This window comes from Notechis scutatus, chromosome 12 (genome assembly GCF_049901735.1).
Source record: "Notechis scutatus isolate UNSWTSFEM ecotype Mainland chromosome 12, rNotScu1.2, whole genome shotgun sequence".
In the NCBI taxonomy this organism is placed as follows: domain Eukaryota; kingdom Metazoa; phylum Chordata; class Lepidosauria; order Squamata; family Elapidae; genus Notechis; species Notechis scutatus.
Window position 1 is genome coordinate 10,526,285 of NC_142020.1, and position 11,935 is coordinate 10,538,219.

Here is an 11,935-nt window from a genome sequence, read left to right on the forward strand (position 1 = left end):
TTAAGTTGAGCACTTCCTTTACTATGCAAAAAATAAATTCTTTGATAGTAAAGAGTTCTCTTGTGCAAATCCAAGGTCTCAACACGATTGGTATTTGATCGTCTGTTTGGTGGATTTTGCTGAGAAGGGAGCTTTCTTGATGCTGTATTTTTTAAAATTATTATTATTATTATTTCTCTTCCCTCTAAAGGAGATGGAGAAGACGATGAGACCGAAGAAAACACGGGCGATGTTGCCCAGGTGAAGCCTATTCTCTCCAAGGCTGAACGAAGCCACATCATCGTCTGGCAGGTATCTTATATCCCGGAATGAGCCTCTCTTCTCTTCCTGCCAATGTAATTTTCTCCCTTCTACTGACACCCACTTCCCGAATGCCAATATGTACATATGGAACTTTTGCATAATTCCTACCGCTGGCCTGTCCGATCCCAGATAACTACAACTGTTCCTGTGCCATGCAGTGGCTCCCTCCCTCTCCAGGTTTACAGTGATGGTCTTGAGCTGGTGGGACTTTCTAGACTGGCTGGGTTACCGCTGGCTTTCCGGCAAGAGGGAATTTGTGGATGAAGTTGTTGCACCAGAAGTCGAGACGCGCAAAGGAAGATCACCCTTGGCTCAGAAGGACTGGACAACTTTCCCCTCCTTCTCTTCCTTCTTTCCTTCTTTCCTACCTGCATGGAGAAAAGTACCTATGAACTGCTTAACTGGCTCACTCCCTTTGCCAACATGGAAACCGTGTCGACAGTTGGATTGGGTCTCCAAGCCAGTATGAGCGAGATGTTTTTGAGAGCAAGCAACATCCCTGTTACCTTTCTCCTTCGCAATTATTCTGTGAGGTCCGGGCACGAATTTAGGAGCGATCTGAACTTGGCTAACATGTCTTAAAATCTGTACCAGGAAGGTTTTCAGGTATGTTTGGGAATTGTAGCCACATGTCAGCAGTTGGCATTGTATCTAAAATATGGGCTCTGGGCACAGGATGAGTTCCCATCGCTAAATTTATTTTAATTGGGCACTGGTGGGTTCACTGTGGTCTAGGCACCACTCTGGTAAACCGTTCTGGGCTCTTGGAAGGAGCAGAAGGATAGAGTTGCAATAAAGATAATAAGGGTTTACCAGGGAGGCTACCTGAAGGTGGGATTGCCTTCTTGCTACTCTATACCTGCCTTATAGCAAATGGCATCCTAAAGGATGAGAAGGCAAGATACACATTGAGGATCTTGTTTACAGCAAGCCAGAAAAACCTGAACTTCTTCCTCCTTGAAATATTGCAGTATTCCAGAACCGTGTTGGATGGATATTTTGGAGGGTAAAAGCCACGTTCAATGTATCTGGGGAAACTGCAGGAATATAAGTCAGGTGATCTATCTCGAAAAGAGAAAAGTCAGGGCAGGAACTAAGAGAAATGGAAGACAAATGGGTCAGAGAATGCAAGAGTGGAAACTGTAGAGAGATAGGCAATTGTCCGGGAGAAGGAAGTAGGGAGGAGGGGAAGTGAAGGACAGCTGGAGGTTCCTTCTTAGGACTAGGAGTTGTAGAAGCAGCAACAGAAATCTGAGATAGACGAGTCTGATGAGGTCCAAAAAGGCTGCTAAGGAGATGAACTTTATCTTCTATAAAGATACATTATTTGGAGGTGTTTCAAAGGTTGATGAGCTTGGTCAGACCCCAGGACCATCCCAGATGGGCTTAGTATCTCTTCTAGCCTTTCCCAACTGGATGCCTTCCAGCTGGGTCTATCAAGGCAATTCCCCCAGTCAGTTAAGGTCAGCTTCTAGGGTCTTCATCGACACATCCGTGTTGGTTTCTTCTTCCCCTTTTTCCAACCACAGTCTGGCCTACAACCCTGGGGTTTGTTGATGGCCTCCTATGCCAGTCTGACCTGCTTGGCTTTTGGGGATCAGCCATGGTTCACCAGGTGCTACAACCTACCTAAACATATGAGGACTATGTTTCCCCAAAACTCTTAAATCAAGGGACTTCTAACTTGGCAAGTTTAAGACTTGTGGACTTCAACTCCCAGAATTCCTGAGCTAACATAACTGGAGGAGGAATCCTGGGAGTTGACATCCACAAGTCTTAAATATGTCAAGTTTGAAGACCCCTGCTCTAAATCCACCTGGCCAAAAGGGAATTCAGAAAGTTGTACTTCTAACACGAAGGGTAGCAAATTGAGAAGGTTGAATATAGCATGACAAACCCATCCAGCCTACGAAATTGGCTCCGTGATAAAAATGAAAGGTTGATATTGAAGCCACAGTGCTATTCATGGCTCAGAAAGTAGGCTGTTCTTAGTTTGATGGGATTTGCTTCTGGGTAGTTACAAAGCACTGCGTTTTCCCAAGAGGAGAATGAACAAACATATATATAAAGAAAGAGAGACGGTGCTTAGGATGGGTACTCTACAACGTTTCTTGGCCATGTTAAGAAATTTGGATTTCAAATCTTGGAGAATTCTGGGAGTTGAGATCCACACTTCTTAAAAGTGGCCGAGGTTAAGAAACTCTGCAAAGAAAAAAAAAACTAAACCAAAAAAAAAAAAAATAGCAAAGGCACGAGAGCATATCCTGTTCTTACATACATTTGAAACCGAGTTTGTTTCTTTCTTTGTTTTTTAAAGTTTGATGAAGCCTCCAGCCTCTCTCATTTTTCCGGCATTTACTAGTCCTAACCTTGCTTGTTTGCTGCATCTGCTCCCAAGCCTTTTGCAGTTGGGAGCATGTTGAAAAGAAGCACACACACGTGTGAATGGCGTGGAGGAGGAAGAGGAGGAGGAGGAGACAGTGAAGGAGACAGCATCTAAAGAATGTGCTCCTTTTTAGGGGCTGTCAGCCAGCCTGGAGAAACGCTGACTGAGGGGCCTCACACACACAGAGAGAGAAACCTTTCCTGCTGCAATTCCACTGTGATGTATGTAAAGTTGACTTGTATGTTATAAAAGGATTTTTTTAAAAAAAGTTGTCTTGAGGCTGTAAAACTCTGCTGTTTTGTTTGAAGATGTAAAGAGACGGCTGTATGAAAACTAAACCTCCCCCGTGCTTTCTCCCTTCCGTGCTACCAAACAAACTGAAAATCATATCTGTTCTGTATGTAATAAAAATGTATTATCGTCACGGGTCTGAGAGCATTGCTGAAACCCCTGAGAAAGATGGAAGATTCTCACGTGCAACTTCCAAGGAGGGAGGCCTCCACCTCTTAGTGGAATACACACCAGTGGGGGGGGGGGAGAAAGTGACATTGTTAAGTGTGTAGTCAGAGTTCTACGTGGCTGGTACATATTGTGGAAGCATTAACGCTCTCTAAAGTTACTTGTTTTCTTGGAGACATCTCGTGACCCAACTAGGTACCATCATCAGTACCAGAAGGGGGTGGGGGTTTTGCTCTTTTTCTATGTACTGTACTAGTGGCTTTCCCTGTCAGTGTTGGTAGGGGTGTTGTTCTTTCCATGACAGCTCCTTGGTTAGGCTGTTGTTTACTGTTCGTTTGTCTGAGTTGGTACTTTCCTCACTGCAGTATTGTTTACTGATGGATTTTTGGTTTGATTTTAACCCTTGTTTTAATCTTGATTTATCTGGGTGTTGATTGCTGGCAAGGAGGCATTCTGGTGAAGTAGGTAAACGAATCAAAGTAAATAGTAAACAGTTCCAAAGGTTCTTTTATACAAGAGGCAGCTAGACTTTCTGGTTTTTCTTTGAAGACCCAAGAAGCTTCTTCAGCTTTGACTGGAAGATGGGGAACGGAAGGATTTATATTCCTTGCAGACAGCTTCCTTATTTGTCAATGTAAATCCTTCCATTCTCAATCCTCCAGTCAGAGCTGAAGAAGCTTCTTGGATGAGAAGTGAAAGGTCTTCAAAGAAAAGCAAGGAAGTCCATTTGCCTCTTCAAAAATAACCTTTGGGACAACCATGACTTGGAGGACTGAGAATCTCCATAGACATTTAAATAGTAAACAGCCTAATCAAAGAGCTACCAAGGGGGGGAAAACCCCTCTTACCAACACTGGCAGGGCAAGCCACTCAGACAGCAAACCCCACTCCCTTCTGGCACTGATGACGTGACCTACTTGGGTAAGGAAACGTCTGCAAGTCGACCACCAAGCAAGCTCAGAGAGCACCATAGTTCAATGCCGAGTTACAAATATTCTACTAGCTGCACACTCCACGACTGCCACTTTCAGTCCTCTGTATTTGCCTGCTGAGTCCTTATTTTCCAGTCCCTCAAGGGGGCAGCCCTATTCTCGCCTTGCCTTCTCCAGACTCAATAATCCACAATCTCTAATTACACAACCTCTCTGAAAACAGAAGGAATGAAAAGGGCTGTCTTTCCCAAATTTATTTTACAAAACAAAACGCAATGTTGAAAAGCAATAGGCTTGTACAGACAGACAAAATACCCTCGGAAAATATTTGCAAATAGAACTGTGCGTCTCGTTCCAGCATTTCAGTTGGTAACTTAATAGTATAGAAACCTATAGATCTCGCAGGTCTCTCTCTTAAGCAGGCATTAATTTGTTCCCTGTTCGACATATTTTTGCAACCCCAGGGGCTGAACATAGCATTAGAAATGAATTAAAGCACTTGTCCATCCTGAAGTATTAAAAACTCACTTTAGACAGGTGGAACAATCAAACTACAGTGCCAGAAATTCTGCCCTTTCAACCATCATTCTTTCCTGCTCCTTAAAGAGAATGAGATTAGTTTTAGCATTTAAACTGGGAAAAAAAAATCCACAAAACATTTGACCATAAGGCTTTGTTCCCTCTGCCTCCTAATTAATTGGGAACGAATTATTTTCGTTGCTTGGCAGTCAAACATTGCTCTCTTTTATCTTAGAGTGAATTTTTGGAGAATTAGATGAAAGGTTAGAGAAATATTCTCCAGCTCTGTCCAGCAACAAAAAAAACCAAATAAGAAATTGGAGTGAAAAGCTTAATGTAGGAGGGACATTTGAAGAATAATATCTGATTGGAAGACATCTGTGCACTTGTGCTTTTGCAGATATTATTCAAGGAACATATCAGCCGGTGCTCTATTTGACATGAGTCAGTGTGCGATACATTCAGAAGATTCCCAGCTGGGGAACTCCAGACTCCAAGAGATTTTTTTTTTAAAATGGTTATTCATAAATCCAGTGGTCTCTGCTATCTTTCCAACAGATCAGTTCTTCAGAACGAAACCAGAGTGCAATTTCTCGCTGAGCAGTCTCTACCGAATCACTGCCATGAATCACGTTCCTACAGAGAAAGAAAAGGTAGTGTAAGAGGAAGTTGAACTTATTCGGAGAGAAATATATTACGTACAAGACAAGGTTCACCTCCCTCTAGGTTACATAGCTCCTTATAGCCCTACCTCCCATCGAAACACAAAAGACACAGAGGGAAATAGAAAAGAAAGGCCCGTCGATTCCAGAGGCACCAGGACAGCCCTGCTTATTCACAGGTTCTACAGTTGTAGCGATTTTATCTCAGAATGATATTCAAGCTAGATATTCAAGGAGCCGTGGTGGCGCAGTGGTGAGAATGCAGTACTGCAGGCTACTTCTGCAGACTGCCAGCTGTCTGCAGTTCGATCCTGACCGGATCAAGCTTGACTCAGCCTTCCACCCTTCCAAGGTCAGTAAAACGCCCTAGATGGTTGGGAGCAAGATGCTGACTTTGCAAAACCGCTCAGAGAGGGCTGTAAAGCACTGTGAAGCGGCAGGCAAGTCTTAAGTGCTATTGCTACTGCTGTGACACTTGCAGTGTCCTGGGGCTACACGATCCCTTTTTGTGACCTTCTTGACCAGCGAAGTCAATGGGGAAACCAGGCTCACTTCACAACCACGTTACTAACTTAATAATTGCCGTGATTCACTTAACGGTGGCAAGAAAGGCTGTAAAATGGGGAAACACTCCCTTAACAAATGTCACACTTAGCACAGAAATTTTGGGCTCAACGGGGGTTGCATGTCGAGGATGAATGACTTCAACTCACTTGTCCACTTCAATGCAGAAATCTCCTCGGATGGTTCCAGGGTTGGAATCGGCTGGGTTGGTTTCGCCGATCATCAGGCGGGCAGTTTTGACTACCCCCTGCCCTTGCCAGACCTTACAGAAAGGAAACAGAGAATGTTCAACAGCCACAACTTCGATGCCTCTTTCTTTCAGTCACCCAAAAGTTCTTGGAGGAATAATGCCATTTGGGTCAATGGCATTTTTCCCCCCAAAAGCAAAAATTATTGATGAAGTAGAAGAAGGCACAGTAGTTCTGCCCCAACTGGCAAGAAGGGTGGTTGGCATCTTCTCAAAACCAATAAGGCTAAGAAAAAGCTAGTGCCTAAGAAAGATGCAACAAAATGTGCACCAAATATTTAGTGGTGAAAAATTCCAATACCCTTTTTATTGCTTTGAGGCTGCCCTGGAAACTTCAGGAAGACGAATCAAAATAGTGCAAGAGAGAACATTTTGGGCCTCTATAAATTGAGGAGGAAAAATTCTTGCAACTCAAAAAGTCCCACTTGGCCAAAGTTGCTGGGCTTGACGAATATCTCAGGCTGAGTCTGGAAAACTACCTGAGCCCTTGGACTTCGGGTTGTCCCTCAGAGGGGAGCATTTGACCTCAGGAAATTTAATGATTTGATGTTTAGCCTCTTATATCTCTGTTCCTCACCATGGCCACAATCGGTCCCGAACTCATGAATGACACCAAGCGGCTGAAAAAAGGACGCTCACGGAGAGAGTTGTAATGTTCCTTCAGCAACTCTTCTGATGCCTGAGTAGAAGATACATCAGATGCAATCAACAGGTTACAGACATTAGTAAAAACACTGGATACTAAGCTCCCACTGGCAGATTGGGAAGGAATTAAAATCTTGGGCAGGTTCTTCAACCAAACTCAGCTTCAACATGTACTTGAAAGCTCAAAAGAGGATAATCTTCTATCTATATATATAAAAGCAAAATACCACTCACGCATCATCACAAAATCTCCAGAACCGTAAAGCCTACAAATTTGAAATTTGGCACGTATGTTCCTCTTGGCTTCTAGGTGCTCACTAAGAAAGGATTTTTCGAAATGATCATCAGAGCATTACTATTTCCTATATTATTATTAAAACACGGTCTGATGCTAAGGAGTTCTACTCCCCCTCCCCACCTGAAAAGAAATCCCTTCCAAATGCAAAACACAAGCAGAGGAGTTTCAGTTTTAGTTTCACCGTAGCAACCAGTTTTAGTACAGCTCAGTTGAGCTAAGCCATGCCCAGGCTCCTTGCTGTCTCCTTGCTCACACAGCAAATACTGTTTCAGCTTCCAAACAGCCCTCAACTCTCTCTCACACTGACAGGACACTAGCCAGATGAATACTGATGGATGTTGGTAGACAGAGGCACAATTTTCCCCCTTATTTTCCTCCCCCAAAACTAAGCCTGATCACATAGTTTCATAGCGAAGCATGGGTATAGAGCTAGTACTTTTAATAAGGCCATCTGTTCTACAGAGTGTGTAAGAAACTATAGTACCAATAATACAAGATAAGGGATAAAAGGACCTATCTCAGCCAGATTAGATCTCTATGTTTGATATCTATCTGGCATTTTGTCTGAATCCTGTAGGAATGAAATGGTGAATGAGGAGCAGAAAGAATGATGATAAATGTTATTTGCCCCAACTATCGCCAAACCTGAGGAAGACTAACATAATCATAATTAGTTTTGGTTAGATCTGTTTTCTCAACAACTTTAAGATGGGTGGGCTTCCACTCCTAGAATTCCCCCAGCCAGCATGCCAACTCGCTGGGGAATTCTGGGAGATTTCATCTCAAAAGTTGCCAAGGTTGGGAAACGCTGGGTTAAGTGGACAGAGTCCTTGACCTCCAAAATGGCCGCTCGTCAGAGAAAAGGACAAATAGAAGTTGGTTTGGACGTAATTATATTGTTCAAGGCTACTGTTGACTCTGATTTTGCTGGCTTTCAGAAAGACTTGGCTATTTTCCCCAAGCATAGAAATCCAGAAAATAATTGAGGGCATATTCACTGGCTGCACCGTTTCCTTGATGGCCATTTTAGATTTTTGACCTAATTTATTGTATTTCAATTTTCGCAGGATCCAATCTGAGTCAGGTCCCTGGACCAGAGGTTGAGTCTTCTCAGCTTTTGGACTTTTGAGGGAACCCATCCTCAGGGAACTGCTAGAGAGACGCTTGGAAGACAAAACCAGTGGTCCCAGTGACCGGCCCAGACTGGATCCTGCAACATTATCCTGGGACAGGTGTATTTCGCCTTCATTTGCCTTAATTTCTGTTAACTGACCAGAGTTACATTCAGTGGTGGGATTCAAATTTTTTTACTACCGGTTCTGTGGGTGTTGCTCTTAGGCATTGCTTGGTGGGCGTGGCAGGGGAAGGATACTGTAAAATCCCCATTCCCTCCCTACCCCCTAACCTGCTTTCCAGCTCTGTTCTCCTGTGCAGGGCAACCAAAGAAGACCCAGCCGATCAACTGGGACTCAGGAGGCAGAGAAGAGATGGGGTTGGTGGGGCCAGTCAGAGGGGGTATTTGCTGGTTCTCCAAACTACTCAAAATTTCCGCTACCGATTCTCTAGAACTGGTCAGAACCGGCTGAATGCCACCTCTGGTTACATTTAAAGAGACGGGTATTGTGAATTTCAATAAATAATAAAGGCTTCATTCACACACCTCTAATTTAAAACAGACCAGGTCACCCACAATAAGAAAAACATCAACCAGAGTCCCTGAGTTCTACCTGGGAGCTCCCCTGGCTGTTCTCACCTGCATGAGTTTCATTGCCACCAGCTTGAATCCCTTCTTCTCAAAACGCCGGATGATCTCACCAACCAGATGCCGCTGTACCCCATCTGGCTTGATGGCAAGGAAAGTGCGTTCATTCACTCCCGTAAAAGCTGGAAACAAGAAACAGGCATTATACACTGGCAAGATACCAAGGATGGAGGAAGTCTGATGAAGGGTCCTTGATGCTCTCTGAGCTTGGTTGTTTTCTTGTAGACGTTTCATTACCCAACTAGGCAACAACATCAATGCCAGAAGGGGTTTGCAAAGAGGAGAAAGGAGAGGAGGAGGTGGAGAACTGTGGGGCCCTTGGTATTCTCTGAGCTTGGTGGGGGTTTTTTGCAGATGTTTTATTACCCAATTAGGTAACATCATCAGTGCTAGAAGGGAGTGTTCAAGGAACCGAGAGCAAGCCGCACTCCTTCCAGCACTGATGATGTTACCTAGTTAGGGTAACGAAACGTCTGCAAGAAAACAACCAAGCTCAGAGAGCACCAAGGACCCCTCCTGTCAACCCTGAGCTACAGAGATTCTCCTTTATTGGTAACATCTAATACCCATCGTTGGTTTGGGGAGCAGATTCCAAGTCATTCTCATGACAGTTCTACAGAGGGATTATTGAGTCTGTCATCTGCAACTCTATAACTGTCTGGTTTGGTTCTGCAACCCAACGAGACAGACACAGACTCCAGAGAGTAATTGGGACTGCAGAAAAAACAATTACTACCAACCTGCCTTCAATCGAGGACCTGCATACTGCAGGAGTCAAAAAGAGGGCTGTGAAAATATTTACAGACCCCTCACATCCTGGACAGAAACTGTTTCAACTCCTTCCCTCAAAACGACACTATAGAGCCCTGCACACCAGAACAACTAGACACAAGGGCAGTTTTCCCCCGAACGCCATCACTCTGCTAAACAAATAATTCCCTCAACACTGTCCAACTATTTACAAAGTCTGCACTACTATTACTATTAATCTTCTCATCACTCCTTATCACCCATCCCCTTCCACTTGTGATGGTATAACTGTAACTTTGTCGCTTTTATATGGACTGTTTCCTAGTATGATTTGATTGCTTATTGTACCCTATGACTATTATTAAGTGTTGTACCTGATGATTCTTGACTCTTGACGAATGTATCTTTTCTTTTATGTACACTGAGAGCATTTGCACCAAGACAAATTCCTTGTGTGTCCAATCACACTTGGCCAACAAAGAATTCTATCTATTTCTATATATTCTATCTATGACAGATAGCCTTGAACTTACAACCACAATGGGCTCCAGAATTTCCACTACTAAGCAAGGCAGTGAGTCTTGCCTGATTCTACCATCTTTTTTTGTTTTTTGTGTGGCCATGGTGGTTGTGACTCACTGCAGCTGTTAAATGAATCGTGTCCTCCTGAAGTGAATCCACCTTCCCACCTCCATTGCTTTTTGCTTGTCAAAAACTGGCAGGCATCACGTGCCAATCATGTGATGCCAGGACTGTGGTAAATACATGCCAGTTGCCTGAATTTGGATTATTTTGACAGTGGGGACGAAGTGATGTTGCAAGTGTGAGGATCAAGTCACAGGTCACTTTTTTAAAGCGCTGTTTTTCAAGGCCACTCATGATCTTCCCAGCCGGCTTCTGACAAGCGAAGCGCAGGGGGGGGGGGGGGGGGGAGTGGCAAGTTGCAGTCCCACGACATCTTGCTTAACAACTGCACCACTTAAACCAGGAAACGTTCCAGTCTCTTTTTGGGTTGCAAATCGAGGACTACCTGTGTTAATAGCTTGTGTGTGGACAGCATCTTCCTTTCAAGCCACGGGAGCTGGTTGGGGAAAGGGTGCAGAGCTGCTGGAGCACAGCAAGGATGTAAAGATGTTTTGAAGAATGAAGGTAGATCGAGGCCAGAGTCCCAAGGGTCTCCCGTAAAAGTGCAGCCTCATCTCACTCCAATCGGGGGGAGAAAAGGCGAATCCCTCTCGTCTGAAAGTGATCTCGTCCTTTTAATTCCAGCTTAACCTGGAAGGGGCGTCAACGGCGTTTGCAAAAGGAGAGGCTTCGAATCCCCTAGGCAGGACAACAGAATGAGGGTTGGGGTCGTTTGCACGTGGGGAAAGGAAGATTCCCCAACCCTCATCCTGGGACGGATCCGGAAAGGACTGAGCCGGGGGTGTCTGGAAGCCTTGACACGCAGCTTTGGGATTGAGCCGAAGAACAAAGCGGTTTGTTAAGCGGTTGCTGAGACATCCACCGGGCGCCTTGCAGAGACGCTGCAGCGCGGGCCCTTCCCTTGCCCGCCCCCCGCCCCACCTGCTGCTCACCTGTCTGGAAGATGCTGGCAAAGAAAGCCAGCAAGAAAATCATGGTGGGACCAGCAGCAGGTAGCACCGGCAGCAGCAGCAGCAGCAGTAGCGGCAGCGGGGACGTGCAGGGATCCTGGAAGGGAAGGCCAGGCCGGCCGGTGTCCGGGCGGATGCATGCGCGCGTGCACGCGCCTTCGACAGAGGCGGAGCCCTGCCCGGGACTGTCTTGGGCTTCGGGGGGCGCGGCTGCCGCAGTTCAAAGCCGCGGAGGGGTTGCAGTTGGCACGGAGGGTTTGGTGGGAGAACTGCACGCTCTTGAACGGGACTCTTGAAAGCCGGGATGACCTGTGGGCTTCAATTCCCAGCATGGCAGGCGAATTCTGGGAGTTGAAATGGCCAAGGTCTTAAAAGTGTCCCCTTCCCTTTCCTTCTTGCTTTCCTTTCCTTTCCTCTCCTCCCCTTCTTCCTTTCCTTTCCTTTCCTTTCCTTTCCTCCCCTTCTTCCTTTCCTTTCCTTTCCTTTCCTCCCCTTCTTCCTTTCCTTTCCTTTCCTCTCCTCCCCTTCTTCCTTTCCTTTCCTTTCCTCTCCTCCCCTTCTTCCTTTCCTCTCCTTTCCTTTCCTTTCCTCTCCTTTCCTTTCCTCTCCTCCCCTTCTTCCTTCCCTTCCCTTCCCTTCCCTTCCCTTCTTCCTTTCCTTTCCTCTCCTCCCTTCTTCCTTTCCTTTCCTTTCCTCTCCTCCCTTCTTCCTTTCCTTTCCTTTCCTTCTTCTCCCCTCCCCTCCTCTTCCCCTTTCCTATTTTCCTTTCCCTTTTCCCCTCTTCTATGGAGATATAATTGCAACATTGGATCC

At 45.3% G+C, this 11,935-nt stretch overlaps 2 protein-coding genes across 31 annotated transcripts in view; one reads left to right on the plus strand and one right to left on the minus strand.

The window, feature by feature from the left end:
• MAPK8IP3 (mitogen-activated protein kinase 8 interacting protein 3) overlaps nucleotides 1–3,113 on the plus strand; it is a 59,003-nt gene extending 55,890 nt beyond the window's left edge. For 17 of the 30 annotated variants that reach the window (XM_087973318.1, XM_087973323.1, XM_087973331.1 and 14 more), the window contains 2 exons: nucleotides 191–291; nucleotides 2,621–3,113. In XM_087973318.1, coding sequence (XP_087829444.1) covers nucleotides 191–291; nucleotides 2,621–2,665 — 146 coding nt within the window. In that variant the 3' untranslated portion in view covers nucleotides 2,666–3,113. Of the gene's footprint in view, nucleotides 1–190 lie in introns of all 30 variants that reach the window. The other 13 variants (XM_087973327.1, XM_087973338.1, XM_087973314.1 and 10 more) reach the window with 3 other exon arrangements.
• Nucleotides 3,114–4,319: 1,206 nt separating this feature from the next.
• Nucleotides 4,320–11,606, minus strand: NME3 (NME/NM23 nucleoside diphosphate kinase 3). The gene is made up of 5 exons (XM_026682483.2): nucleotides 11,105–11,606; nucleotides 8,769–8,899; nucleotides 6,650–6,751; nucleotides 5,975–6,087; nucleotides 4,320–5,235 (listed from the first exon to the last, which is right to left on the minus strand). The coding sequence occupies exons 1-5, from the start codon at nucleotides 11,145–11,147 to the stop codon at nucleotides 5,118–5,120; spliced, it is 507 nt and encodes a 168-aa protein (XP_026538268.2). The 5' UTR covers nucleotides 11,148–11,606; the 3' UTR covers nucleotides 4,320–5,117.
• Nucleotides 11,607–11,935: the final 329 nt, after the last annotated feature.

What these genes read in the sequence shown, in the direction of transcription:
- NME3 (XM_026682483.2), bottom strand. Translation starts at nt 11,147, where the DNA reads ATGATTTTCTTGCTGGCTTTCTTTGCCAGCATCTTCCAGACAG. An exon ending in CGGGACCGATTGTGGCCATG is followed by an intron (nt 6,088 to 6,649) that starts GTGAGGAACAGA and finishes CCTTTCTGTAAG; the next exon opens with GTCTGGCAAGGGCAGGGGGT. An exon ending in TTCTGCATTGAAGTGGACAA is followed by an intron (nt 5,236 to 5,974) that starts GTGAGTTGAAGT and finishes CTTTCTCTGTAG; the next exon opens with GAACGTGATTCATGGCAGTG.